The following is a 27995-nucleotide window of genomic DNA, read 5'->3' on the forward strand; positions in this document are numbered from 1 at the left end:
TTCCGGCCTTTCTCCGCGGGCTCCGCCCCTTGCCCCGGAAGCGCTCGTTGCGGGTGGAGGTTTCTGGCCCGGTCGGGGAGAGGTGCTTCCTTTTTGTCCGACATCTTAGTGAGGCTGCAGGGGTGGACGCTGCTCTCCCAGCTTCGCTATGGTGAGCTCTCGGGAATGGGGACTGGTGCTGTTCTGAGAGCCGGGTGGTGCTGGGGCGCAGTTGAGGCGACACCGGACGGAGGGCATCAGACCCGCCGGGCCGCTTCTCCAGGTGGGCGGGGGGATTGCTTCACCCATGTGCTCCGCTAGTGGGGTTAGGACGGTGCGGGGCTGCCTTGTGACCTGCCTGCATTCCCCCTTTTTTCTCTACAGCCGCCCAAGGATGACAAGAAGAAGAAAGATGCCGGAAAATCGGCCAAAAAAGACAAAGACCCAGTGAACAAATCTGGGGGCAAGGCCAAAAAGAAGGTAGGCGTGAGCTCCCCCCTACCCAGGAGTGGGAGATATCGGGGACGCCGGACCCATGTGGCTTGGTAATAAGTGACGTGTAGGGCAAATGGCTTTTAAGGTTGTGCGGTCTAGAGTCCAATTATTAGAGCTTGTACTCTTCATCACCGTTCTGTTGTTTTGGAAGAATAGGGTGGTACACGCTACTTAGAAGTTAACAGTGTGTAAAGTATTCTGAGGTCTAGCCCATTGTATTTTTAATTGGTATCGTGGGGTTCAGCCTATATCCGAAACTCGCATTTTTATTTTTTCCCCCAGCCTAACTCATCTTTGGTGCTGTTAGTGGCAGCTAGCGTTCCTTTTGTTTGTGTCCTGGTTTCAAATTATTTGAGTCTTAGTTTGTAGAACTTATGTAAAATCTGAATTTCGTAGGTTTGTATAGGCCAGGGAACAGCCACCCTTGCAGTATAGCAGGACGGCAGTGGAAGAGTTCTCTGACACGGGTTGTTGTTGGGGACGGGGGGATGGTTTCTTCCGGAACCACTGACTTTCTTTCTCTTTTGGTGAGCAGAAGTGGTCCAAAGGCAAAGTTCGGGACAAGCTGAATAATTTGGTCTTGTTTGACAAAGCTACGTATGACAAACTCTGTAAAGAAGTTCCCAACTATAAGCTTATAACTCCAGCTGTTGTCTCTGAGAGACTGAAGATTCGAGGTTCCCTGGCCAGGGCAGCCCTTCAGGAGCTCCTTAGTAAAGGTGAGAGGGGTGTGTTGTACTGGTGTGCTTTTACATGCTAAATTGGCCTGCCTGTATTGGCCATCTTAAATGTTTTTACTGGAATTTTGTAAAGTAGGCACAGGCTGACCACTAGCCGTAATATTCTAACATGTTACCCCCTTGTGTAGACCCCAGAGCAGGGTTCATGGCCACTTTTTTTGTCCTATGGATCCCTATGTCCTGTTGAAGCTTCAGGATCCCTTGTTTTCAAATAAATTCATTTTATTTAAAGTTACAAAAGAAACCCAGTATTGAAATATGGTTGTGAAAATAGTAAAAGCTTTGGTAGGAAAGCATTTTTTACTTAAGTATTCTTAAAATTTAGTGGTGATTTAATTACTATGATTTCATCTTAATGTAAATGTTTTAAGCCATCTGTAGTGTCTAATGTGGAAACAGTAATTTTTAAGTTAAAGCACTGTGAGGGTAAGCATCCCAATAGTAGGTAATGGGTCCTTCATTTAGGAAGAAAAAATAAAATTAGATTATCACCAAGACATGAGGGATGTTTGCTTTTGTTATTAAACTCTAATGCTCAAGTTCAGTATTTTTAGTGTCTATTAAATATTTCATAGTACTGCATAAAAACCCTTATTTTTTTCTCTCTAGGACTTATTAAACTGGTTTCAAAGCACAGAGCTCAAGTAATTTACACCAGAAACACCAAGGGTGGAGATGCCCCAGCTGCTGGTGAAGATGCATGAACAAGGTAAGAAAGAACATGGGCTTGTGGTATAGAAAGTATATATACCCCATTTTTATATTAGGCTCTAGAGTTCTGATTCTTTTATTTTTATTTTTTGCAGATCCACCAACTGTACATTTTGGAAAATAAAACTATTAAATCAAATAAGTGGGTATGTCTCTTTCCTAAGAAAAGGATTTAGGTGTGGGTTTGTTGACTTGAAAAAGTATCCGGAAACGATTGTTTTTTTTTATGTGACTGTTTGTTCCTTGCTGCAGCTTCTGTTTTGAACTGATGTCTGAAAGGAAATGAAAGGTTAGCGGGATAAAGGCTGACATCTCCAAAGGGATAGTGGGACAGGGTCCTGGCACTGAATCCACACCTGGATTGCCAACGGCGTCCATTATTCCAGACCCGGCCGAAAGAGGGCAGCCAGCCTATACTGGTGCTGGAGCTGTGATCAAAGTTGGCCCCAACTCTGTCTGGGGGGAGTTTCTTCAATTTCTCTTTTTCCTCTACAAAGAAGTAAAAGTTTTTAAACGGTTTTGCTTTGAGTAGGAAAATTTAGACAGCCCATTCTTGAATTTGTTAACTTACTTTCTTTAAGGAATTCTTCATAGGATGGTCCTATTTGTCGGTTTACAGAGCTGTATTCTTCATCCTGGACCATCCAAGGAGGTGTAGCACCTGGAAAAGACCCATTAAGCAGGAATGAAGGCACTCTTAAGTTTCACACTACTGTGAAACATGCCCTCGCTATAAACTCTTACCTAATGCTCAAAAGCAAAACCCGGGAATTTTGGACCATGGGCTGGTATTTAACAGCTTTTTGAGGCGTAACAGACCTACAACTGCCCAATGGGAAATATACAATTTGAAAAACTTTGAGTGAAACCATCACAGTCAAGATATTAAATATCACCAATATGTATTGTTCTGCCCCTTTAAAGGACTTCCTGCTCCTCTCTGTACCTTTTCCCAACCCCAGGAAACCATGAATATGCTTCTGTTAATCTAATTTGCGTTTACTAGTTATGTACCTTTTTTCGATCTGGCTTCTAATAGTTGAGATTCATCTATGCTGCACTTAACAACAGTATCTTCTTTGTTGAGCACTGCTCTGTTCCTTCATTGAGGCACATTTGGATTCTTTTCAGTTTCAGTTTTGGGGTATTGCAACTAAAGCTGTGACCATCTGGTGTGCAAGCCTTTGTGCAGACATGTTTGCTTTTCTCCTGCAATGTCTGGATCATAATGGTGGGTGTATGTTTAACTTCTTAAATCCCTGAACTGTTTCTCCAATTGGTTGTGCCATTTTACATTCCCACCAGCAGTTTATGAATGTTTCTTCACATACACAGTCTTTAATTTTAGCCACTCTGATGAACCATCTTTCTACATGCTTTTACTGAGTTTTTAGAGTTTTTCATATATTTAAGATTCAAGTCCTTCATCAGATAGCACTTCATAATCAACCTTCTTCCTTAAAAAAGTCATTGGGGGGCACAGTCAGTTCCGTGTCCACCTTTAAAAAAGATTTCAATAAGTGAGTGAGCACGGGTGTGGTGGGTGGTGGGGAGAAGAGGGAGAGAATCTTAAGCAGACTTGGTGCTGAGCCTGAAGCCTGAGGTGTAGCTCAATCTCACGACCCCAAGATTAGACCTGAGCTGAAACTGACTGCATCACCCAGGTGCCCCCAAGATAATTAACTTTAAAAAAGTAATAAAATAATTGCCTCTTACCATCTGAGAAACACTGCTCTGGGCCTTACCTGAGTGGATGTTACCAATTCCTGGTGTATCCTGTATTTGGAAATGGGGAGGGGGGGGAAATCCCAGATAAGAAACTGATGACAGTATATTCCCAGCTAGAAAAAGGACAAAGCCATGGGCAGGGGGTTGGGGGTGGAAGCACCACAGTGCTACTTCTGTCCCCTGGTTGGTGTTAAATTTTAAAAGCACAGATAAATGAAAGAGTCCTGTCCCTCCAAAGACTTATGGTCTTAGTAGTAAAGATGTCCAAAAATAGAGTGCCTACTAGGTGCTACATTAGCAAAACTCTTTCCTCACAGGACAGTATGTATTGTGGGGGGAGAGATTTAAGCATAAATTACCCAGGTGACATTTACAGCTTTTTACATGGTCCCATGTACATTTATAATAGGCAACCTGTTCATATAAGCCTTCCATGAAAAGGTGACCTTTGAGCTTAGCTGAAGAAAGGTAGGCCCATCATTTAAGGCAATGGCGATGACACGTGCAAAAACCACAAGACGCACACAGTATGGTTGGAGTGTACAGGACATCAGGTGAGGCAGTGGCTTTCTGTGTTCAGAACAGGATTACAGGGGGCAGAGAAACTTGCAGAAAAGTGTAACACAGGACATCTAGCCAGGAGGTAAAACAGGCCTCCTCGACAGGATGTAGGAGATGAAAGAAGAGAAAATAACTCGGCTACAGTTCTGGTAATCTAGGGACTGTAGGGGTTAGCTTCAGGTGCCTGTGGAATGTTTACAAATGTCCTAAATTGAGCAGAAACTGGGGGTTCTACAGAGGATGACGGTAGGAGTTGGCACTCCTCAGCGGCAGTGGGGGCAAGTGTGGATGAGATCACGGGACGGTGAGGAAAGAGGTCTAAGAACACATTATGTCTCTGTCAAAATCTTTAAAAAAAAACCCAACACACTATGGAGCGGTGCAGCCAAGAGACAAGATCTGGATGGCCAGAATAGGTACAAAACACATGAGAGATGGATGTCCTGGGAATTGAGGGAGCACTGGCCCTTCCTGACTCACTTATCCATGGTACCTGATGGCCGATGAATGTCAAAGGTTGTCCTGTCTCCATCCAGTCAAGCTCTGGGGCAGGTGGCAGGTCCAAGTAGGAGGGCTGCTGTGAGGTGGAGGCCACTAGACTGAAAAAGACAAGCAGGAGCCAGGCTGGCAGAGGAGGTCCTTGAGCCATGAGGATAGCAGAGGTGAACACTTGGCATTTTCCAACCAAAAAGTTACAGAATGCTCTAACAATCCAAACTCAACGAGATTCCTGAGCAATTTTACCTGTTGGTCCCTTTCCAGCTTCCAAGTGCTGAAGAGCCTTCTTCTGGGTCTGGCACTGGCTGAGGCTGAGTTTGATTCAGGAAAAATAAATGTGTCTCGGATGCTTAAAAGTCTGCCTAGGCCATGCTCCCACCCTCCAGTAGGAAACAAATTAGCATACTGGCATATGGTACTGCCCATTTTGCAAAAATTCCTTTTTTCCCCTCCCAGCTCTGCCCACATCGCCACTGACAAGCCTGCCCCCTGGCGGACAGGTAAGGGAATTCAAGCCGAGCAGATGAAGCACGGAGTCCGTGAGTTCTCCTAGAAGACCTGGTAGGTGAAATGCTGGACCTGGGAGAACCAGGGATCAGATGGATTTGGATACTGCTCTGGCTCCTCCGAGGGACACCAACCTCTAAGACAGACCGAACCAGCTCCTGCCGGCTGTGCTCCACCTCACGAATCTGAGCTGCCATCTGTGGGAGAGAGGCTGCTTAGCTCGGTACAAGGCCATGGGGCTGTGTCCTTCAGTGGCCTTTTAACTCACTTCTTTGATCACCTCATCCTCCTTTTCCTCATAGGTATCCAGACCTTTCACCATGGATTTCTTGAATCTGAAAAGAAAAAGGGCAAGTCAGCCAAGAACCTGTCTCTGCATGTTATGAAAAGATCCTCAGTAGATCATTTTCTTCAAATTTTGGATAATTTCAAAATCACAAAAACAAAATAGAACAATTAACACCCATGGACCTTTCACCCAGATTCACTGTAAACATTTTGCCATACTGGCTCCATTTCTCTTCTAGTACATATTTCCTTTTTGTGAAATCAAAAATGGGCTTTAGAACATCATGAGACTTACAGTTATTATCCTACAATACACACAGAAAGGTATCAGAAAAGTACCAATACTATCAATATCACTATCAACAATAGACCTACTAACCAAAGCTCAGGATTTCTCCTGTTCTTCAGTCCTTAGTAAATATCCTAAGGCTATACAGTCAGAATTCTGTGTTGAAGTTACTTGAATTCTTACTCTTTTATAACTGTTATCAATTTGATACATAGCTATGATAATCTGTCATTATTTGCAATGAGTTTTAGGATTTGCTTTCTGGCCTGATTTTATTTTGTAATTTATTTTTATAAATAGTGTCCCACAGCTCACACTATAGTTACCTAGCCCTTTTTGTTTCAGAGTGGCCCTTTTTGGTGGGTGGGCAAGGACCTGGGAAGCTGGCACTCCAGGTTTATTTTCTTCAATATTTAAGTGATAACTTGTCTAAATCTAAAAGTGGCTTGTGGTATCTTTACCAGTCAAAGCAGTCAGACTTGGCTTTGCTTTGTGCGTGTGCACATTAAATGTATAAGGTTCAAAAGTCAAAACTGGCGTGCCTGGCTAGCTCAGCTGGTTAAGCATCTGCCTTCAGCTCAGGTCATGATCCCAGTGAGCCCAGTATCAGGCTCCTTGCTCAGCAGAGAGTCTGCTTCTCCCTCTCCCACGCCCCCTGCTCATGCTAGCTCTTACACTTTCTCTAAATAAAATCTTAAAAAAAAAAAAAAAACTAATAAAAAATTCAAAGAGTCCAAGGGCACCTGGGTGGCTCAGTGGGTTAAAGCCTCTGCATTCAGCTCAGGTCATGATCTCAGGGTTCTGGGATTGAGCCCCACATTGGGCTCTCTGCTTAGTGGGGAGCCTGCTTCCCCCTCTCTCTCTGCCTGTCTCTCTGCCTACTTGTGATCTCTCTGTCAAATAAATAAATAAATCTTTAAAAAAAAAAAAGAATTAAAAAAAATCAAGGAGTCCATTCTCATAATTCTCAATTATAACTTTTTCTGCTCAACTATTCTTTATTCCCACCAAACACCGTTTGGAGCTGGGCCAGGGTGTAAGGAGTTAAGTGTTTTTTGGCCTCAGTTCTCCATCTCCTGCCCAGTTTGAACCACGGATTTGAAGGCAAGGTAGTAGGATTTAGGCATTTCTCACCATTCCCTCATTATTCTCCACACTGAATAGGAAACAATAATAGAGGTCATGAGTTTTTCTGTAACTTCGGTTCCAGGATCCCCCTGGGTTCCATTCCCCATAATCTCAATATTGTCCTAATAAAAGTAGTGCAAGGCCGTCTGTGTCCTTTTCCTGAAGCAGCACTCACACCTGCTCTGTGCTGGCCAGCTGACTACACTCCAGTTTCTCAGGGTCCTTTAGGGGCCAGTTAAAATATAGTCTAAAACTATTCAAAGTGGGCAATGAGTGAGTTGTTGCTTGCACACACTATTAAATGCCTCTTCTATTCCTAAGGGACATATTTCTATTCCTAAGGGACCTTAATATTCTCTGTACCACACATTTAAATAATCGATTATAGAGAACTTTTAGTATATACTATTCTCTATTTGCTCAATGGATTGTAAACCCCATCCCCTAACTAGAATATAAACTATTCAAGGACTCTATCATACTTCTTGTGTGTCCAGTATAGTGACTAGAATAATGAGTGCTATGAAGACAACAGATACTTACAAAGGCCCTGCTGAACTTTCCAATTAACAGAGAAAGCTCCAGTACCTGACACAGACCCAGAGAAGTCCCATTCTGTTATTTCACCTTTCATAATCAGTGACTTACCTGGCATAGTCCTGGGGGGAGATCAGAAACTTCTCTTTCATTTGGAACTCAGCCTTGTTCTCCCACCAGAATCTGTTTGTTGCTTTCTTGTGCTCTGGGCTGAGAATGAATGGATAATCTCAATGATAGATTACAGAATACTACTCAGACATCTAGGCATTCTATTAAGTAATGCACACTGATATCTGGGTTTCTGCCTCTGGGCAAAGATGACAGAATACTGTTACATCTTCCAGATGTCCAGTCTCCCCTCGTCCAATAAAAATGGGAGAGGGGCGCCTGGGTGGCTCAGCCGGTTGGGTGTCTGCCTTCCGCTCAGGTCATGATCCCGGGGTCCTGGGATCCAGCCCCACATCGGACTCCCTGCTTTGCCAGAAGCCTGCTTCTCCCTCTCCCATTCCCCCTGCTTGTGTTCCCTATCTCGCTGTCTCTCTCTCTCTCAAATAAATATAATCTTAAAAAAAAAAAAGAAAAGAAAGAAGGAAGGAGAATCTGGGAGGAGATGATGGGAGGTAACCCTCTACCACTAAGACCATGGCAGCCATAAGCCCTCCACGCGTCAAAGATGCGAGGCTATAAACTGACTGGACCCACCCCAATCCAACCACAAAAGCGTTCCTCCTCTCACGCATCCCAAACCACCCCCCCACCCACCCACCAGGATGCGAATGTGCTGGATGCGGCTCCCAGGCCGGATCTCACCTGGCCAGATGCTCCAGCAGCCCCCCGTGCAGCACCGTCAGGTTTCCGTGGCTCAGGTGTTTCCGCACCTCACAGCCGCAGCAAAGGCACCAGCAGCGCCGCTCATGCTCGGGCACGTAACGCTCCACCTGGGCGGCGCGGACGGCCTTGCGGGCGGCCTCTACCTGCGGCGGAGAGGGGAGAGGACGGGAGAGGTCAACCAGGACCCCAGTGGAACCCCCACGTCCCACCCCCTCGCGCCCTCCCTGTACTGTCCGCATCCCCCACCCAGGCCGTCCGCGGCCACTCCCCGCCTCCCGTCCGCACCTGGGGCAGGAGCCGCTCCAAGGCTGCCTTCAGCGTCCGCTGGTGCTTGCGACTGTAGACGTGTCCGCGACCACAGAAGAAGGTCTGGCGGCACAGGGGGCAACGTTGCGCCGGCGCCATGGGCCCAAGAGCCGGTATCTGCGACGCGCAGCAGCTCTTTCGCTCTCCGGTGACCCCTGACCCCTCGGGGGCGGAGCGAACCCAGCGCTTCCCCGCGACCCCCAGCGGCAGGCAGGCGCCACTGCAGACCCATCTGCGGCTGCGCGAGTCCCGCCCCGGGCTCTCTGCAGTCGGGTGCACCCAGCCGACATCAATATTCCCAAATGCTATCGACCCAGAAAAAGTGGCGGCACCGCTGTTCAGATGCCCGGGAAAGAGCGCGCGCGACAGTTAGGTGCCACGCAGGACCGCAGACCGCACGCATGTCGGGGCATTGACAAGGACCCGCATTAGACAATGGAACACATTGTAACTAGTATTACAGGGTGCTCATGTGTGGCCAGAGCTTTACATTCACGAGGCACTTAATCCTCACCATAGCCCTACATGGCGTACTATTATTACCGACATTTTACAGATGGGAAAACTGAAGCACGGGGAGAAAGTAACTCTGTGGAAGGTTGCACAGGTGCGAAGCATCAGCGGCAGCGCCTTTCATGCTCTGCTGTACCAGATGGTGGTAAGGAAGCATGCTGGAGGTGGCCTTCATCTAAGACCTAATCACAGCCATATACCCCGGGGGCGGGGGGGCGTTGTTCTGAGCAGCTGTTACTATAAAACTGTAAAAGGGAAGCTATGAAAAGGGTGCAGAGTCATTGCTGAGGGTTAACAGGCATTTTTATTCTGTAAACATGCTCACTCAGTGGAATTTTCATTCTTACAAGCTACTTTCCCTAGAATGAACAGCCTTCCATCTGTCCTGCTCCCCTAAGCCTTAGGGCTTAAAGTAAATTGCTCCCTACAGGGCTGAAATCTCCAGGCTGTAATCTCTACCCTAGAGTACCCCCAAAAAAGCCTGGGGCCCAGCCCAGACCTTACTTATAGGAGGTGCCGGACAGAACTAACAGAGTCCAAACTTCACTTAGATTTGTTACCAGTACTGGTGCATTAACCTGGGTGGGCTACAATGTCTGTGGGTGTATATACAGTCAACTCTACCTAATTCAGGCCCAGAAAAGTAGCCAGACCCCCTTCAGATCTTGACCTCCTCTTGGAGCTTCCCAGTAGACTCAGGCCTCTGTCAGATGTGACTCATTTTGAAGACCCCCACAATGATCAATGCCTTGACCTCCCATCATTTCCCCAGAAGGGTCAGTCCTGGACCTTAAAATTGCTCCTCTGAATTCAAACTCTGAAGTTGTATTCTGACCACCATCTTCCATCCTCCCATGTGGCCTTAGTTTCCATCTTGCCTTTAAATGCAGGAAGATCTCCATTTCTGAAGATGAGTACTCTTATTCATTCACTCAGAAAACTTGCAGCATCTACCAGCTGCTTTGCTCTAGATTCTCAAAGTGTGGCCTCCAGGTCCGCAGCATCAGCGTCTGGAAGCTCGTTAGAAGTGCAAGTTCTTGGGCCCCACCACAGATCTACTGAATCAGAAACTCTAGAGTGGGGACCAGCTATCTATAGTTTAATGGGTTCTTCAGGGGATTCTAATGCTTAATCAAATTTGATAATTAGTGGTCTAGGTTTTAGGTCCTCTTGGTTTCACTTTACTCACCGGATCCCATGACCGTTCCCACCACACTCTCATGGCAATCTATTACTTCCCTTGACCGTCCCAGACCTCTCATTTCGTCAAACCCCAAAAGCAGATCAACCCAGCCATCTGTTTTCCTCATTTGTTCCCAGGTGCCTAGTATAGTCTACACTGCTTCGACTTCTACTAACTTATTACCCCTCTGCAGTTTTGCTTTTGAAACGGTTTCCCTAAAGTTCTGCACCATGGAGTGGTTCATTCAGTTGCAACTGAACTTGACTGTGTGAAATGGAATTCAACATCTTCCACCTGAGAACATCCCCTATTTTCATCCTCCCAAGGAACACCACCAATCTAAAGCCTGGAGTTTTGGGGAGAGTTATCTTTGATACCGGCTTTCACTCACTCCCCATATCCACTGTGTTCGAGTTGTCTTACCGGATTTCTGAGATTTTACTCTTTATACTCCTAGAGCAAACCTTGTTTCAATTCCCTTGTTCTTTTGCTTGGATTCAAGTAAAATTTTTCTAACGGGTCTCCAAATATGTGGTCTAAGTCAGCTCCATTTATCCTTCAGACTCTGGATTTGGGAAAGTCTCCAAGTGACTTTCTAATTTAATGTCTCTAAATTAGCATCAGGAAAAAATTTAAATTTCCCAGGATGACTTTCAAAGCTTTTTACAGCATGTTTCCCAAATTCTTTTTGTCTTATCTCCCATCACTTCCCTGACCTCCTCCACCACCTCCTCCAGACAATATGCTAGAGTCCTATGCACTTCAGCATCTTCCAGCCCTTGGTTCCCTCTGCCTAAAATTTACTTCTTTCCAGCCCTGCCTAATAAATTCTATGATATAGGATCTGAAATACAAACGAGAATGGAATTTCCATGTGGCTGGTGGCTTTGTCTGGCACATGGTAAGCTCTCAATCATTCATAGGCTCCTGTATCAATCTATTATTGAATAAATGAAATGTCACCCTTTTCATGAAGCCTTCTAGAGTTGCCTGCAGAATTTTTTTCTAAGAGATCTTATTTAGGGCACCTGGGTGGCTCAGTGGGCTAGGCATCTATCTGCCTTTCGCTCAGATCATGGTCCGGGGGTCCTGGGATCGAGCCCCACATCAGCCTCCCTTCTAGGTGGGGAGTCTGCTTTTCCCACTGACACTTTCCGCTGCTCATGCTCTCTCTCACTCACTCAGGTTCTCTCTCCTTGAAAAAAATAAATAAAATCTTTTAAAAAATAAAGATCTTGGGACGCCTGGGTGGCTCCGTTGGTTGGGCGGCTGCCTTCGGCTCAGGTCATGATCCCAGCGTCCTGGGATCGAGTCCCACATCGGGCTCCTTGCTCGGCGGGGAGCCTGCTTCTCCCTCTGCCTCTGCCTGCCACTCTGTCTGCCTGTGCTCGCTCGCTCTCTCTCTAACAAATAAATAAATTTAAAAAAAATTAAAAAATAAAGATCTTATTTATTTATTTATTTGTCAGAGATAGAGAGAGAATGCACAAGCAGGGGGAATGGCAGGCAGAGGGAGAAGCAGGTTCCTGAAAAGCAAGGAGCCCAATGAGGGACTTGATCCCAGGACTCTGGTATCATGACCTGAGCCGAAGGCAGATGTTTAACCTACTGGGCCACCCAGGAGCCCTAAAATAATAAAATCTAAAAAAAAAAAAAAAAAAAAAAAAGCTAAACTAAAATGTTTTCTATGCTTAGACACCACCTTTATATATATGAACATGATTTCTGTCACATTTGTAGTCATAGCCAACATATTATTTTGCTGGGGTTTTTTTCTTCCCAGAATGTGTTGTGGATACCTGTGTTAGCACACAGGACATAATATTAAATACTGTCTATATCCTGATGACTCTCAGATGTATTTACATCTTCAGCTCAGACTTGTCCTCCGAACCCCACACTTACAACAATCATCTACATGATGAAACTGCCCTGATGTCTCACAGAGTCTAAAGATTTTATTTATTTATTTGTCAGAGAGAGAACAAGAGAGCACGAGCAGGGTGAGCAGCAGGCAGAGGGAGAAGCAGGCTTCCCACTGAGCGAGGAACCTGATGTGGGACTCAGTCTCAGGACCTGAGCCAAAGGCAGGCGCTTAACCCACTGAGCCATGCAGGCATCTCTCAGATTCTAATCAGAACTGCTCGGGGCACCTGGGTGGCTCAGTGGGTTAAGTGTCTGCCTTCGGCTCAGATCATGATCCCAGGGTCCTGGGATGGAGCCCCTCATCGGGCTCTCTTCTCAGCAGGGAACCTGCTTCCCCCCCTCTCTATGCCTGCCTCTCTGCCTACTTGTGATCTCCATCTGTCAAATAAATAAAATATTTAAAAAAAAAAAAAAAGAACTGCTGAAACCTGCTCTGCCTACAGGCTTCCCCACCGCACTGTTCCCCCCAGTTGCTCAAACCAAAAATCTCAGCCTCACTTCCTCCTGTGTCCAACCAGTCCTGTTGACTTGCCGATGCCGCCTGCAAGCTGCATCTCGGATCATCCTGCTTCTCTCCAGTTCTCGGGCTGCTGCCCCAGTCCACCCGGGCTACTGCATCGCCTCCTAACAAGTCCTGTTGCTTCCATGTGCGTCCTAGCAGCCACTGCCAGTGAGTGGCTAAGCAGAATTTAAAAAATAAGGTGCACCTGGCTGGCTCCGTCTGAAGAGCATGCATGAGACTCTTGATCTCGGAGGTTGTGAGTTCAAGCCCCATGTTAGGTGTAGGGTTACTTAAATAAAATTTAAAAATAAATAAAATCAGGTTCTGTTACTTTCCACCATACTTGAAAAACAATTGAAATCCTTCTAGAAAGGCTCACAGAGCCTGGTCTCTGCCTCCCTCCCCAATCTTACCCTGGGTCTTTCTTCCCTAATTTACTATATTCTGTTGTCCATGGTCTTATCCCCATTCCCTCAATAGGCAGAGGTGAGGAGGTCCCTCCCTCCCAGGCTTTGTCCACTTTGTTCTCTCTACAAAACACTTCTCCTCCCCATTCTGCAGCCTGGATACTCAATATCCAGGTCTCGGCTAAAATGTCTTAGAAAGGACTTCTCTGGGGTGCCTGGGAGGCTCAGTCAGTTGAGCATCCGACTCTTAATAGGGACTCAGGTCATGATCTCAGGGTGTGACATTGAGCCCTGCATCAGGCTCCCTGCCCAGTGCAGAGTCTGCTCAAGATTCTCTCTCCCCCTCTACTCTCCCCACCTCTAAAATAAATAAATAAATCTTTTAAAAAAATGGACTTCTCTGACCTCCTCTTCAGTCTAAGTATCTGTATCGTTTCCTCTCACAATCACCTAATATTTATTACTATTTCTTATCATTGCACATTAATAGGACTGTTTAATATCTTTCTTTTTTTTAAGATTTTATTTATTTATTGGACAGAGAGAGAGATCACAAGTAGGCAGAGAGGCAGGCAGAGAGAGGGGGGAAGCAGGCTCCCTGTTGAGCAGAGAGCCCGATGCGGGACTCGATCCCAGGACCCTGAGACCATGAACTGAGCCGAAGGCAGAGGCTTTAACCCACTGAGCCACCCAGGCACCCTGTTTAATATCTTTCTATCTAGACTGAAAACTCTGAGAGAAGGACCATTTTGGGTTTCACTGTATCTTTAGCACCTGGTGTTGGGGGGGGTGGTCTGGCTGCACAGCGCTGGGGGGTCCAGAGCGAAGGACATGAACGACATGGTCCTTTCACCCACTCCCCGGTGGCTATCACACAGAGACTAGCACGCAGGTGGTCTGGGAGGAGGGAATCACAAAGCACTTCCAAGTGCATTGGGGAAAGGCCATTGCTCCAACCGGGCACCTGCCCGGGTTTGTCCTGTCTTTTCCTTGGAACCGGTCACTCTTTCTTCCCATCCTGTCGCTGCTCTTCCGCACCTCCTCAGCCTGCCCCCTGCCTCCTAGGAGCATCAGCAGTGCCCCACAGAGCCCGGCTGGCTTTGGGCACTTCTGGACAAGCAGGGGCTGTTGTTTTCTAGACCTGGGAAGAAGACCCAGTGCTAACTCTTCCTGTGAGAAGCCTTCCCTAGCTCCTCCAGACAGAGCTGATTGTTGTCTTCTCCGTGCTTCCAGAGAATATGGAATGTGCCTCTTAGAGAAGTTACTAGTGACCAGTCATAACAAACAGCACGATCCTACTACCTGACAAGCCCTACGCTAGGCTCTGGGGGGCTGGACATAAACACGCATTGTCCTCACTGGTTGCCAATGTCACTGTGCGTGAGCACGTCTGGGCAGGAACTATATTTTATCTGTTGCTTGGTTCACTGGTTCTCTACCCCACCAGCCTTAACACCCTAGGAATAGAGCAAACGATTTGTAAGACTGTTTTTACCATATTGGGGGGTTTGGGTGACGCAGTCAGTTGAGTGTCTGACTTGGTTTCGCCTCAGGTCGTGGTCTCAGGGTGTGGGATTCAGCCCATGACAGGCTCTGTGCTCAGCACGGAGTCTGCTTGAGATTCTCTCTCCCTCTCCTGCTTCCCCTCCCCTCCACACTCCTTTCTCTCAAATAAATACATAAATCTTTAAAAAAAAAAAAAAAGACTGTTTTGGGCACCTGGGTGGCTCAGTTGTTAAGCAGCTGCCTTCAGCTCAGGTCGTGATACCAGGGTTCTGGGATCGAGGTCCACATCGGGTTCCCTGCTCAGTGGGAAGTCTGCTTCTCCCTCTCCCTCTCCCCCTGCTTGTGTTCCCTCTCTCTCTGTCAAATAAATAAATAAATAAACTTTTTAAAAAAATGTTTTTACCTCTTGAATCTTACTGATAAAGTAATTTACTAACACATGTAATTTTAAAAAGGTTGATATAACACTTCAACTGTAATATAACAAAAATAAAGGTAGAGAAATTAATGAAAAAAAGTACATTTCAATAGATAAACGAGATTTGAAAATATGAGATAGCTGGAAATTTGCACATACCTATGGTGAGAAGAGTTTAGATTTAAGAAAGGATATTCAAATGAGTATTGAAAATAATTTTTCTTTATATTGGCTGCCTTGATATAATAACTAAATATTTGTTTGTACATGTAGACTCCCCGTGAGAACAGCAGACATAAACACAGACTCATATGGGCGTGTGGTATGGGTAACTTAAATATCAGAGCAGCTTTGCTGTCAGTGAAGTGATTTTCTGAAATGGCAAACAACTCTTGGTAAACTTCCAAACCAAACAAAAACAAAAACAACAACAAAAAAAAACCCCATAATTATCCTTCACTTTACAGAATAGTTGCATTCCTGAAAAGTTCAGTATATCTTAAAATGATGCAACAAATACTTTCTGCTTAGCTGTAATACCAAGTTAGTTTCCTGGCTGAACTCCCTGGCTACAGCCCCAGGTATAAGGGTCCGTTCTTCAAGGTCAAAGGCTGCCCCTGGGGGGCGAGGGGAGAGCAGGAGAAGGAACGAGCGAGGTCATCCAAATTCAGTATTGTCTTCAAGCACTGTCTGAATGTCTGGGGCATTGGGATACAGCTTTAAACTTTGTTCCTGGGCTGCCTGGGTGGCTCAGTCCATCAAGCATCTGTCTTGGCTCAAGACATGATCCCAGGATCCTGGGATCAAGCACCATGTCAGGCTCCCTACTCAGTGGGGAGTCCGCCTCTCCCTCTCTCTCTCCTCCTCCTTCCTCCTGGCTTGTGTGCTCTCTCTCACTCTCCCCTCTCTAATAAAAAACATCTTTAAAAAAACCCCAAACCAAAACAAACAGCAACGACAAAATACCCTTGTTCTTTTCTCACTCAGCCCACGAGGCTTCTCTGTATTCCCCTCGGACCCGAGTTGGCACCTGGCCCTGCCCTGGACGCCGGCTCCTGCCACCAGGAAAGCACAGCAGCCCAGCTGGGATCTGAAGCCGCTGAGAACTCAATCCATGGGTGCCTGGCTTCTGCAGGGCGTGGTGGAGAGGAACAGCATGGGGGATGGGCCCGAATCTTGGCTCCAAGTTCCCACCCCTTGCTCAAAACGGTTAAATGGAAGCCTGGGTGGTTCCGTGGGCTAAGCATCTGCCTTCAGTTCCAGGCGTGATCCCAGGGGCCTGGGATGGAGCCTCATGTCAGGCTCTCTGCTCCGCAGGGTCCGGGGAGCCTGCTTCTCCCTCTGCCTGCCACTCCCTCCTGCTTGTGTGCTCTCTCTGTCAAATGAACAAATAAAATCTTGAAAGGTTTGCCCTTCTCACTGCTCCTTCTTGGCCTGCTAGGAGGGTCTGTCTTTCCTTCAACTGCCCCCACAGTGATGTCTTTCCTTAGGCTTCTTTCCACTGTTCCCAGTTGATTACAACCCCTCCTGTGAGTGGTGGGCTGCTCTGAGCTGGCATCTCCCAAGACTGTCCTCATAATCCAGAAAAATGGGAACAGCTCCAGGATCCTGAAGGGGGTTGAGTATTTTCTTCCTTTGGAGAAAGCAGGACGTGGGCTCCCTCTGTGGGACACCAGGCCGATGGTGTCCACTTCCAGCCTCAGAGCTGACCTCCACCTCCACCCTGTCCCCAGCCCCAGAGACCACACACACACACACCAGGCTGCTGCAGGTAACTTTAATACGGGATGGGCTGACTCCTGCTTCTTGGAGTTAAAGGTCAAAGAGGAAGGGCATCACATCTGTAAGAAAAAAAGAGTCAACAGAATCTATCCGCCCCTTGCAACTGCTGTTCCCTCAGCCCAGATCATGTCACAGCAGATAATCTACTCCTTCTCCCTCGAGGCCCAAAGGCCACCAGGTCTCCAGAAAAAGAAAAAGCCTCCTTAGCACATAACCGCTCATAGCCCGCTTCTCTCACTGTGTGGCCACCATTTCCACGGGCTGTGAGGTCAAGTGCACCTCAGTTGTTTCTCTGTCCTCCCCCTGGACTGCCAGGACACGCCCGTGTGGGGTGGGGTCCCATCTCGGGCAGGCACTACCCCAGGGTCTCAGGCCACCGGCATCCTCTCCCCTTCCCACAGGGGGTGCCCCCCCCCATAGTGTGACCCAGGCTCCCTCCCTGCACACTCAGCTTCGCATCCGGACAGTCGGGTCCCCTGCCCTGGGCCCCTCGTGTGACAGGGCCTCTCACCTGGCTGGCTCATGCACTGCTGGATACTCTCCAGGCGCGTGGAGACCAGGGCGCGGGCCTCCTCGGCGAAGCGGCGGTGTCCCTCCTCGGTCAGCTTCCAGAGGCAGGAGCGGGGCCGCGAGCTGGCTCCGACCTGCATGCTGACCGGCACTTTCTCAAAGCTGTCTCGGAAACAGAGGTTGTGACGGACGGTATTCTTCCAGCCTTCCGGAGCCGTCCGGAAAAAGGGGAAATGTTGTCTGTGGACAGGGAGGAATGGTCAGGAAGGGCCCGGTTCCTGGGGGAGAGGCCTTGTCTTGAGACTCTTGTTCTCCCCCAGGGGCAAGGAGCCCCAGCCCCTCTCTCACAGGGGGAGAATGGCAAGCCGGCCTCGAAGACCGGCTCTTTGCTGACGGAACACGTGGCAAACCCCGACCTGGTGTGTTGCTTGTCCAAACCCTCATCTTTTAAACCCAGTTTATTGCTCGAATTCCCAGGCTCATTTTCCTTCTTCCCTCTGAGGGCTCAGGACTGAGGCTTGCAACGCGAACAGGGCAGAATCAGGCCCATCAGCTCCTGTGAGAGGAATCCAGGTCAAGGAAGGACACCACTGGTGGGTTAATATTCTGAGACTCGCCCGCTAGAGGGAAAAGGTCAGGGAAGCTCCTCACACTCATGTGTACACGACTCTCAAAAGCTAAATGTAATTCAACTGGGCTCCCTTGGGGGTGTGCGGGGCGGTGGCCGACAGGCCAGCCCAAAGGGAAAGCTTGCGAGACCCTGTTGGGGAAACCAGAATTTCTACTGGAAAATTCCTGACAGGAAGGATGGGAGAACTTCTGACCCAGGTGAACTTATATTTTAAAGAACTAAGGTATAGGGGTGCCTGGGTGGCTCAGTAGGTAAGCATCTGCCTCTGGCTCAGGTCATGATCCCAGGGTCCTGGGATCAAGCCCTGTGTCAGGCTCCTGCTTCTCCCTTCCCCTCTGCTGTTCCCCCTGCTTGTGCTCCCTCTCCCTCGCAAATAAATAAATAAATAAAATCTTAAAAAACAGAACAAAACAAAACAGAAAACTAAGGTATAAAACAGTTGGGGGCGCCTGGGTGGCTCAGTGGTTAAAGCCTCTGCCTTGGGCTCAGGTCATGATCCCAGGGTCCTGGGATCGAGCCCCGCATCCGGCTCTTTGCTCTTTGCTTCCCCCCCCCCCCGCCCCGACCCCGCGCCCGCCCCCCCCCACCTACTTGTGATCCCTGTCTCAAATAAATAAATAAAATCTTAAAAACAAACAAACAAAACAAAACAAAACAAACAGCTGGATTTTTTAGATGTGAAAGAGAGTGGACGTGGATATCTTCCCACACACGGGATACGTGGACACACATCTGGGGACAACCCGAAGCAGTGCCTGGGAAAGGAGACCTGGGAGCACACTTATCCTTTCAGACCCACATGGGAAGCCAAGGCAGCAGCCCAGGACCACGGGCAGATTGGAAAGTATCAGGCCAGGGTCCCTGCCCTCCCCCCTCACAGGGCCCCCCCCAGTGGCACATACCGAGTGAAACTGTAGATCTGTTGCACGTTGAGGCCACAGGGGGAACTGTTTCTTAATGCCAGTGCAATTAGGTGGAAGTAATTGAGGGGGGGCCGGGACCAGAGCCTCCCCTCCTGGCTGTTGGCTTGCCGGAGCCTCCGACTCTGGAGGGGGGCCCTTTTGTGAGGGGGCGGGAGAGCCACAGAGGAGCGGTCATCCTGGTCCTCAGCCTCCTCCTCTTCTGTGAGCTAGAGGAGCACAGAGTAGGAACTGGTCCTAACTCCACGGCCTCTGCTCTGGGTGGGGGGAGGGGGGGTGCAGTGGCAGGGAAAGGGGTGGTCTAGGGCCACCTGTCTGGGCTTCTCCCCAACCCAAGGGGGGGACGGCTGATTTCTGAACCCATTAACCCTTGGTTGTCCCTAAGCGAACAGACCTCTCCGCTGTATCATCCCGAAGCCGCCCTGCCTACAGCCCCAAGTCCAGCCCACGGGCCCAGAAATTCCTACCTCCCAGGTGCAGGGGGAAGAGGCAAACCGCTTCCGCTTTGGAGGGGGAGACTGCTCGCTGGAAGAAGGCAGCGACTCTGACTCCCCGGCTGCGGCCTCCGAGGAGCAGCTGGCAGTGGCGAAGTCTTGCTCTTTGGGGGGTGGCTGAGGAGAGGGGAGTGTGCTTGGCAGATGCTCCCACTGGCGGGGTTCTGGGACCTCCAGCTTTCCAGGAGGAAACACGATGTTGGGGTTTACCCACATCCACAGGTTGGGCTCAAGGGCTGGGCCTGTGTGGAGAGAAAGGAGGTTGTGCGCCACAGCTCGCGCTGGCTCTGGGGGTCGGCCCGAGCAGAACCTGCTCCCCGCTACTCACCATCATTATCAGGGCTGGCTGTTTTGTCCACGGGTTCTTTTGGTGGCTCAACTATTCGGAGTCTATATCTGGCAACTGACAAAAAGAAAGATAGAAGAGGGTCGAAACGTCCTAGGATTTCCACTGCGGCCCCAGGATCCTGGGCCTGGAAGTTTCTCCGGGAGATGGCTGTGGGCTCTCCCCAGGGCGTGAGGACACCAAATTTGACCTCTCTGACCTTCTCATTCTCCTCACTCCACACACCCTGTGCCCCCAGCGAGCTCATGAATGCCTGTGACTTCAGCCACCATCTCTCAATTCAGGGCTTCCAAATCTTTACCTCTAGCCAGACGGCTCTGCTTGCCTGTAAGCAGAACTGCCTATGGGAGGTCTTTATCTGAACAACCTGCAGGCACTTCGAACTCAGCATTTCTAAAATCAAACTCCATCTTCCTGCTCTTCCTCCTGTATACCTTGTCTCAGCAAGTGGCACTGCCACCTACCCAGTCCTTTAGGCCAGAAACGTGCAAATGTTCTTGACTTCTGATCTCTTCTTTCCGGTCTAGCCACACCCAGGCAATCCCCAAGTCCGGGCAGCACCTGAATGGTGTTTATGTTTCTCCGCTGCTCTAACTTTAATCCCATGGCAGCTGGAGCATCTTCCTAAAATATCAATCCAATCTTGTCACCCTTCTGCTTAAACACTTTCTGATGGCTTTCCGTGAGGGCCAAATTGAAGTTCTTTTTTTTTTTTTTTAAGATTTTATTTTTTTATTTGACAGAGAGAGAGATCACAAGTAGGCAGAGAGGCAGGCAGAGAGAGAGGGGAAACAGTCTCCCCGCCGAGCAGAAAGCCCGATGCAGGGCTCGATCCCAGGATCCTGAGATCATGACCTGAGCCGAAGGCAGAGGCTTTAACCCACTGAGCCACCCAGGCACCCCCAAACTGAAGTTCCTTGAGATAGTCTACAAGGCCCTAGCTCCTCATCAGTGTCATCATTCCTCCCAGGCTCTCTCCTCATCTCCAACACACCACACTCGAGATCCCAGGCCTTCCCACAAGCCGTTATCTTTGCCAGAAACACTCTTTCCTCTTCCTCCTGCCCTAGTTAATGGCTAGTTACCCATCATGTTTCTGGTTTTTTAAAAGATTTATTTATTTGAGAGAGGGGGAGTGTGAGTGAGTGGGGTAAGGGGCAGAGGGGGAAGGAAGAGAACCTCAAGCAGACCCCCGCTGAGTGCCGAGCCGGGGGTGATGTGGGCCTCCTTCCCTTGACCCATGAGATCATGATCTGAGCCAAAATCACGAGGTTGGATGCTCCCTCGACTGAACCATCCAGGCGCCCCCATCCTGTTTCTGCTTAAACATCTTTCTAAAGCAGGCCTTCTCTGACCGCCTGTCCAAACACTCATAACACACATTTTATCAAAATTACTTTGCTTAAGGCCTATCTCCAGGTCTGTCTTGTTCACTGCTGGGCACATGGGAGGAGCTCAGCTTAACTGGATGGATGAATATGTGGTGGGCTAGGAGCACATCAAGTGTGTATTAGAGCTATGGGCTCAACACTATACTGGGTCACCCGGGCCCCATGAGTGTCGTCATATGGCAGTTGAATCTAGGTTTTTATCTGGAAAATGAGGATACACTTATTGAAGAGTTCAATAATTAGAAAGGATGCCCATTACACTACTAATAATGTTCAACATAGTATTTGAAAAGGGGAAAAAGTACAGGTGTTTCTTTCTTTCTTTTTGTTTTTTAGATTTTATTTATTCATTTGCGAGAGCGAGGAAGAGAAAGAGAGTAAGTACAAGCAAGGGGAGCAACAGGCAGAGGGAGGAGCAGGCTCCCTACTGAGCAGGGAGCCCAATGTGGGGCTCGATCCCAGGACCCTGGGTTCATGACCTGAGCCAAAGGCAGATGCTTAACCAACTGAGCCACCCAGGCATCCTGAGTGGAGGAAAAAGTAGAAAGAGAAAGAAAGAAAAAGACAAAACTACCATTATTTATAGAAAAAAAAAGTTAAGGGGCATCTGGGTGGCTCAGTGGGTTAAGCCTCTGCCTTTGGCTCAGGTCATGATCCTAGGGTCCCGGGATTGAGCCCCGCATCTGGCTCTCTGCTCCGCAGGGAGCCTGCTTCCCCCCTCTCTCTCTGTCTGCCTCTCTGCCTACTTGTGATCTCTCTCTCTCTGTCAAATAAATAAACAAAATCTTTAAAAAGAAAAAAAGAAAAAAGAACGTTAAGATAGAAACCATACAAAATCAATATACAAATTAGTAGAACCAATAAGAGCCCAGCAAGTTTGCTGGTTATAAGAACAACATACGAATAAACACTGTTGCTCCATAGCAGCATGAAGAAACTGGAAAATATAATAATAATAAATAATAAAAAATTATATTATTTGGTTGCAGTAACAGTCAAAATTATAAAGTATCTAGGAGTTAACCCATCAAAGAATGAACTAGACCTTCATGGGAAAAAGATGCAATCACTATTTAAGGACACAAAAGTTCTGAATAAATGAAGACATGATACGTATTATAAAGACACCAATTACCCTCAAATTAATTCATACACTTTATGCAATATTATGCATACTATATGCAGATATTTTAATACTTAAAAATTAAAATGTTCCACATTGTAAAACCAAGAAAATCAAAAAACATCACTAGACAATAAAATAAGCCAAAAAAGAAATTTTCAACTCCTAAAGTTCTTAGCTCTCTACTAGATGGACAACCTTTCACTTACTGATGTGTAGAACCTAACGAACCTATAAATGGGCAAAAGATATGAATTAGTATTCACAAGGAAGGGATATCTGAATTACTAACAAGATGCTCTCAGCCTTACCAGTAATAAGAACACAATAAAATAATGAGATGACACTTTTCGACAAATTGACAAGAATTATAAAAACAGGGAACACCAAGTGTTGGCAAAGATGCAGGGAAATAGAATCCTTCCTTGCAGATCTAAACAGCACTGGTACTACCATTCCAAGGGCTGATCGCTATACCAGACAGTCTACCCCTGCGTGTGTCTATTCAAGTCAGTTCAGGAATTTATATGCTAATCTTCCTTGTTAGGATCAGTTAGGTGTAGAGATTGATTGACTGATTGATTCAACAAACAAACAAACTTAAAAACAATACTTCACTTATTTTTCCAACTAACTCCCTCCCAACTATCATTGGATACCATAAAATCACCAATCCATTGATCCATGGTTTTGGGCTAGATTTAATCAGGGTTATGGTTTGGCCAACCAAGTGCTCCAAAGCCAGAGAGGGTCAAAGGAATTAATGGTGTATGCAAGAGAGAGAACATGTTCAACCATGGGATTCCAGGTTGGTTGAAGAGGGGAGATCATCCAGGGATTGAGAACAGTGAAAGGGAGACAGGGTCAACAGGTTGGTTGGTGATCTCAGTGGGATCAAAGGATAGTGCTGCTGTCTACCTCCCTCCCTCCTTCCCTCCCTGGCACAGATGCTCTCGTGCCTTCTCAAGGACAACGTTCCAACTAACCACTCCTCTACTTACTATTATTTGTGTGTGTGTCTGTTGGATCATTCTCATCAGCATTCAAGTATGATATTAATTCTCTCATCTTATTGAAAAGACCTTCTTTTGCTTCCATTTTCTGTGCCAGGCCACTGTGCCATGTTTTTGCTTTCCTTTGAGACAGAACTCCTAGAAAGAACCCCCTATTCTTTCTATCTCTGCTTCCCGTCCTTTCACCCATGAACCCTTGCCATCAGGCTTTCATCTCTACCGTCCTACGCAAACCACCATCATCACAGTCGCTAATGATGTCTGCTGTGCTAAATCCAGTTGTCCCTCTACCTCACATCTGACCTCACAGGGGATAGTCCTCTTATCTGAGCACCTCTTCCTTGACACACTTTCTTCACTTGCTTCCAGGAGACCACGATCTCTTGGTTTTGATTCTCAAGGGTCATTTCCTTAATTTTGGCTGGTTATCTCTTTTTTCTCCAGTATCTTTACAATGGAATGTCCCCAGGGCTCACACTTGGTTCTTCTCTCTTCTTCTCACTCCTTAAATGCCACCCACATATGAAAGACTCTCAAAATATACCTCCCTCCAGTACTCCAGACTTATATATCCACCCGCTTACTCAACATTTTTATTGGAGATCTAAAAAGTATGCCAAACTCAGCATGTCCCAAACAGAATTCCTGATCTTCCTCCTTAAATCTGACCTACCAGAAGTTTCCTCTGTCTCAGCATGAGGCCACTCCATCCTTTTACTTAATCAGCCAAAACTTTGGAGGAATCATGTTCTAATCTCACTTTCTTACACTATACATCCAACCCATCAATGAACTCAGATGGTTCTGCCTTCTCTGCCACCACCCTGACCCTCCAGCCTACCACCAGCTCTTGTCTGGATTACAGTAGTAGCCTAATCTACTGGCTTCTTATCTCCATATTCAACACATCAGCCACAGTGATATAGATCATGCAGGATCAGTTACATAATTTGCAGGGCCCAGTGCAAAATGAAAATGAAGGGTTCTTTGTTCAAAAATTAAAAATCTGGGGTGCCTGGGTGGCTCGGTGGGTTAAGGCCTCTGCCTTTGGCTCAGGTTGTGGTCCCAGGGCCCTGAGATCGAGCCTCACATCGGGCTCTCTGCTTGGCAGGGAGCCTGCTTCCCTCTCTCTCTCTCTCTCTGCTGCCTCTCTTGCCTACTTGTGATCTCTGCCAAATAAATAAATAAAATCTTTTTAAAAAAGAATAAAAAAAATTAAAAATCTTAAGACACTGAAAGCAGAGCATCAAAACAAGTACCAGCCACCTATGCAACTGCACGGGTCACACCCTTGGGAATCATTGTCACTCCTTTGCTCAGAACCTTTCAACCATGCCACAATTTATTGAAAGTCAACCCTACGGTCCTTAAAGTGGCACGTGTGCTCTTCCAGATCTCTGTTCCACATCCTGTGAACTACTCTCTGTATTTGACTTTGATCCAGCTTCACTGGCCTCTTTCCTGTGCCTCAAACACCCCAGGCATATTACCTCCTTAGGACTTTTGTCCTGATGATTTCTTCTGCCTGAGAAACTTTTCCTCTACATATCCTCTTGGCTCACTGTTTCACCTTCTTTAACCCTCTGCTCCAATATTATGTTCCCAAGGAAGCCCAACCTGATGACCCTACTTAAAACTGTGGCAGCCACCACCTCAACCCACAGCCACCACCATTTTCGAGCCCTCTTACTGTGTCCTTTTTCCCCATCTTAGTTGTCACCTTATACCATACTATATATTTTTTATGTGGCTTGTCCGTCTGCCCGCAGTAGAATGTAAGCTTCGTTTAGACTTGTCTGTTTCACTCATTATGCATTAGCAGTGTCTAGAACATCACCTGGCAAATTGGAGGTGCTCAATAAATATTTCTTACTCAGGGGTGCCTGGGTGGCTCCGTGGTTTAAAGCCTCTGCCTTCGGCTCAGGTCATGATCCCAGGGTCCTGGGATCGAGCCCCACATTGGGCTCCCTGCTCAGCAGGGAGTCTGCTTCCCCCACATCCCGCCCCGCCTGCCTCTCTGCCTGCTTGTGATCTCTAATCAATAAATAAAAATCTTTAAATATTTCTTACTCAACAAAAACTTTGGAATTCATTAGCATTACTTAAGGAGGCAGAGAGCTGGAGACAATATAAGTCTTCATTAGCAAGGAGAACTAAAATGCAAAAGGTAGTATACACAGATGGTAGAATACCACCCAGCCATCAGAAATAAGGAACCACATCTTCATTCAGCAACCAGAATGGCGAGTAGGCAGGGGCGCCTGGACGGCTCAGTTGGTTAAGCGACTGCCTTCAGCTCAGGTCATGATCCTGGAGTCCCAGTATCAAGTCCCACGTCAGGCTCCCTGCTCAGCACAGAGTCTGCTTCTCCCTCTGACCCTCCTCCCTCTAGTGCTCCCTCTCTCTCAAATAAATAAAATCTTTAAAAAAAAAAAAAAATAGTGCGAGTAGGCCAAAAAAGAATAAGCATTTAGTAAATTAAGGTCATCTCTACACAGAAAATAACGTTAAATTGTTCTCAAAGATTCACCTATCTAAAGATACTAAAACAATTAGGGTAGATACAGGGGAGTGTGGGTGGTGAGGGAAGGTGGGGTGAGGGCGTGGGGGGTGCACTGAAGGGGGACAATGGGCCAAGCACCTTGCCCGAACAGAGGGCAATAATGTACCACAAACTAGGAGGTGATACCTCCACTCTCTGCCCCTGAGGTCCCAAGAAAATTCCTCTTTTTAAAGACCCTGACGGTCAACCATTCGTTCAGCAAATATTGAGCGCCAATGTACTAAGAGGGAGGCTACAGCCTCGAACAAAACTGATAACTTAAAAAAAAAAAAAAAAAAAAAAACAGAACGGAGGGAAATGTATGGTGTGCCAAATGGCGGTAGGCGCCATGGGAAAAGGGCCGCGGTGAGGCCTAGAAGGTTCTGGGACTCGGAGGACAGTGAGGCGGAGGTGGCAGGCGGCGGGCAGGTGAATGGATGCCGGGGTGGAACCCACTGCCCGCAGGGGGGTTCTCCGTCGAGGCCCGCCTTGCCCGGGGCGGGCTGGGGTGGGCTGGGGTGTGGGGTGGGGTGGGGTGGGGCGGGGAAGGGGCGGGGAGGGGGCGCGGGCTCGGTGGAGGGGCGCGGGCCCGCGAAACCGCAGTGGGCTCCAGGTTGGCCAGCGGGACCCGAGGTGGGGGGCAGGAGGGCCGGGGGCCGGGGGCCGAGGGCGAGCGCCTCAGCGCCCCGCGAGGACGCCCCCCGCCGCCCGCCGCGCCCCTCCCCCACAGTCCGGCGCACTCACGGTTCTGCTCCGCCGGGGGCAGGTGCGCGGTGGTGAAGGCCAGAAAGGACTCATTGCCCATGTCCCAGTCCAGCAAGCCCGGGACCTGGCCATGGAGGCTGGCCCAGAGGTCGAGGTGTTGGAGTTTCAGGTCCACCTTCAGAGAGAGGAGAGGTCGCCCGGCAGGGGGTGGGATACTCAAGACACTGAGGCTGAGGCCTCGCCCCACTTCCTCAAAGCCCGGGCTCGGATCCGGTTAGTTGGCGCCCGCTCAGGTGAGGAGAGTCCTCAATTTGACGCCTTTAATCGCCTCTGGCCTGCACCGGCGGCTGTCTGCGACCTCTCTCCTCAACCCCCTACACTTTCGTTTCGGGGCTTGGGGGTCCCAAAGGGAGGGATCCAGGCCGTCTTCCCGCTCTGCATTTGCACCGAGCTCTTCCTGTGTTTGGTAAGTTTCCCTACCACCACCCCTGAAGAACCATCCCGGCACCGTATCAATAACTACTTTTAAAGGTTCTGATAGTTTCTGTGGCTTATCCAAGATCTCACCAGTAGTACTTGGTGGAGATAGGATTGGAAGGTGGGGTTTTCTTGTTTTTTTTGGGGGGGGGGCGGTGAGATTTTATTTAGGTGTGCCTGGGTGGCTTAGATGGTTAAGGATGTGCCTTTGGCTTGGGTCATGATCCCAGGGTCCTGGGACCACGGGCTCCCTGACCAGCCGGGAGTCTGTTTCTCTCTCTACTTCTCCCCTCCCCACCCCCCACCCCCGTGCTGGCGTGTCCGCGCTCTCTCTCTCTCTCTCAAATAAATAAGATCTTTTAAAAAATAAATAAAAAATAAAGATTTTAATTTATTTGTCAGAGAGAAAGAGAGCACAAGCAGGGGGAGCTGCAGGCAGAGGAAGAAAACAGGCTTCCCGCTGAGCAAGGAGCCCCATGCGGGACACCATCCCAGGAGCCTGGGATCATGACCTGAGCTGAAGACCGACTGAGCCACCCAGGAGTCCCAGGAGGGTGTTTTGTTTTGTTGGTTTTAAAAGATTGTATTTATTTGAGAGAGAGAGAAAAAGAGTGAGAGGGAGCACAGGATGTGGGGACGGGGTCAGAGGGAGAAGCAGACTCCCTGCAGAGAAGGGAGCCCAAGGCAGGACTCCATCCCAGGATCCTGACTGGGATGCCAAATGGGACCCCTGGGATCATGACTTGAGCTGAAGGCAGTCGCTTAACTGACTGAAGCACCCAAGTGCCCTAAAATTTGGTTTTTAATCATTTCAAATTTGCAGAAAAATCCCAAGAACAGTATAAAAATTCTTGTATATCTGAATTCTATAATTCACCAATGACAACAAGTATTAACATTTTATCACATTTTAATTTTTCTCTCTGTATAAAAGACATTTGTTGTTATTTTTCTGAACTAAGGGTAATTTGCAGACATAATGCCCTTTACCCATAAATACTTCAT

General features: G+C 47.9%; 3 protein-coding genes across 3 annotated transcripts; 1 reads left to right on the plus strand and 2 right to left on the minus strand.

Moving 5' to 3' along the window:
* Positions 1-2067, plus strand: RPS25 (ribosomal protein S25). Its single transcript, XM_080816704.1, has 5 exons — positions 1-151; positions 364-459; positions 1010-1193; positions 1824-1923; positions 2021-2067. Exons 1-4 carry the CDS (start codon positions 149-151, stop codon positions 1916-1918), a joined length of 378 nt encoding a protein of 125 aa, XP_080672830.1. The 5' UTR covers positions 1-148; the 3' UTR covers positions 1919-1923; positions 2021-2067.
* CENATAC (centrosomal AT-AC splicing factor) lies at positions 1975-8758 on the minus strand. The gene is made up of 11 exons (XM_080816700.1): positions 8581-8758; positions 8275-8438; positions 7573-7671; positions 5488-5554; positions 5354-5416; positions 4959-5023; positions 4708-4813; positions 3671-3701; positions 2497-2586; positions 2282-2414; positions 1975-2197 (listed from the first exon to the last, which is right to left on the minus strand). The coding sequence occupies exons 1-11, from the start codon at positions 8698-8700 to the stop codon at positions 2098-2100; spliced, it is 1038 nt and encodes a 345-aa protein (XP_080672826.1). The 5' UTR covers positions 8701-8758; the 3' UTR covers positions 1975-2097.
* Positions 8759-16868: 8110 nt separating this feature from the next.
* FOXR1 (forkhead box R1) lies at positions 16869-26613 on the minus strand (the record flags this gene model as incomplete). Its single annotated transcript, XM_080816173.1, has 6 exons — positions 16869-16897; positions 17350-17588; positions 18882-19108; positions 19367-19635; positions 19722-19796; positions 26553-26613. The coding sequence occupies 6 exons, from the start codon at positions 26611-26613 to the stop codon at positions 16869-16871; spliced, it is 900 nt and encodes a 299-aa protein (XP_080672299.1).
* Positions 26614-27995: the final 1382 nt, after the last annotated feature.

Source organism: Martes martes (assembly GCF_963455335.1).
Source record: "Martes martes genome assembly, chromosome: 10".
Lineage (NCBI taxonomy): Eukaryota > Metazoa > Chordata > Mammalia > Carnivora > Mustelidae > Martes > Martes martes.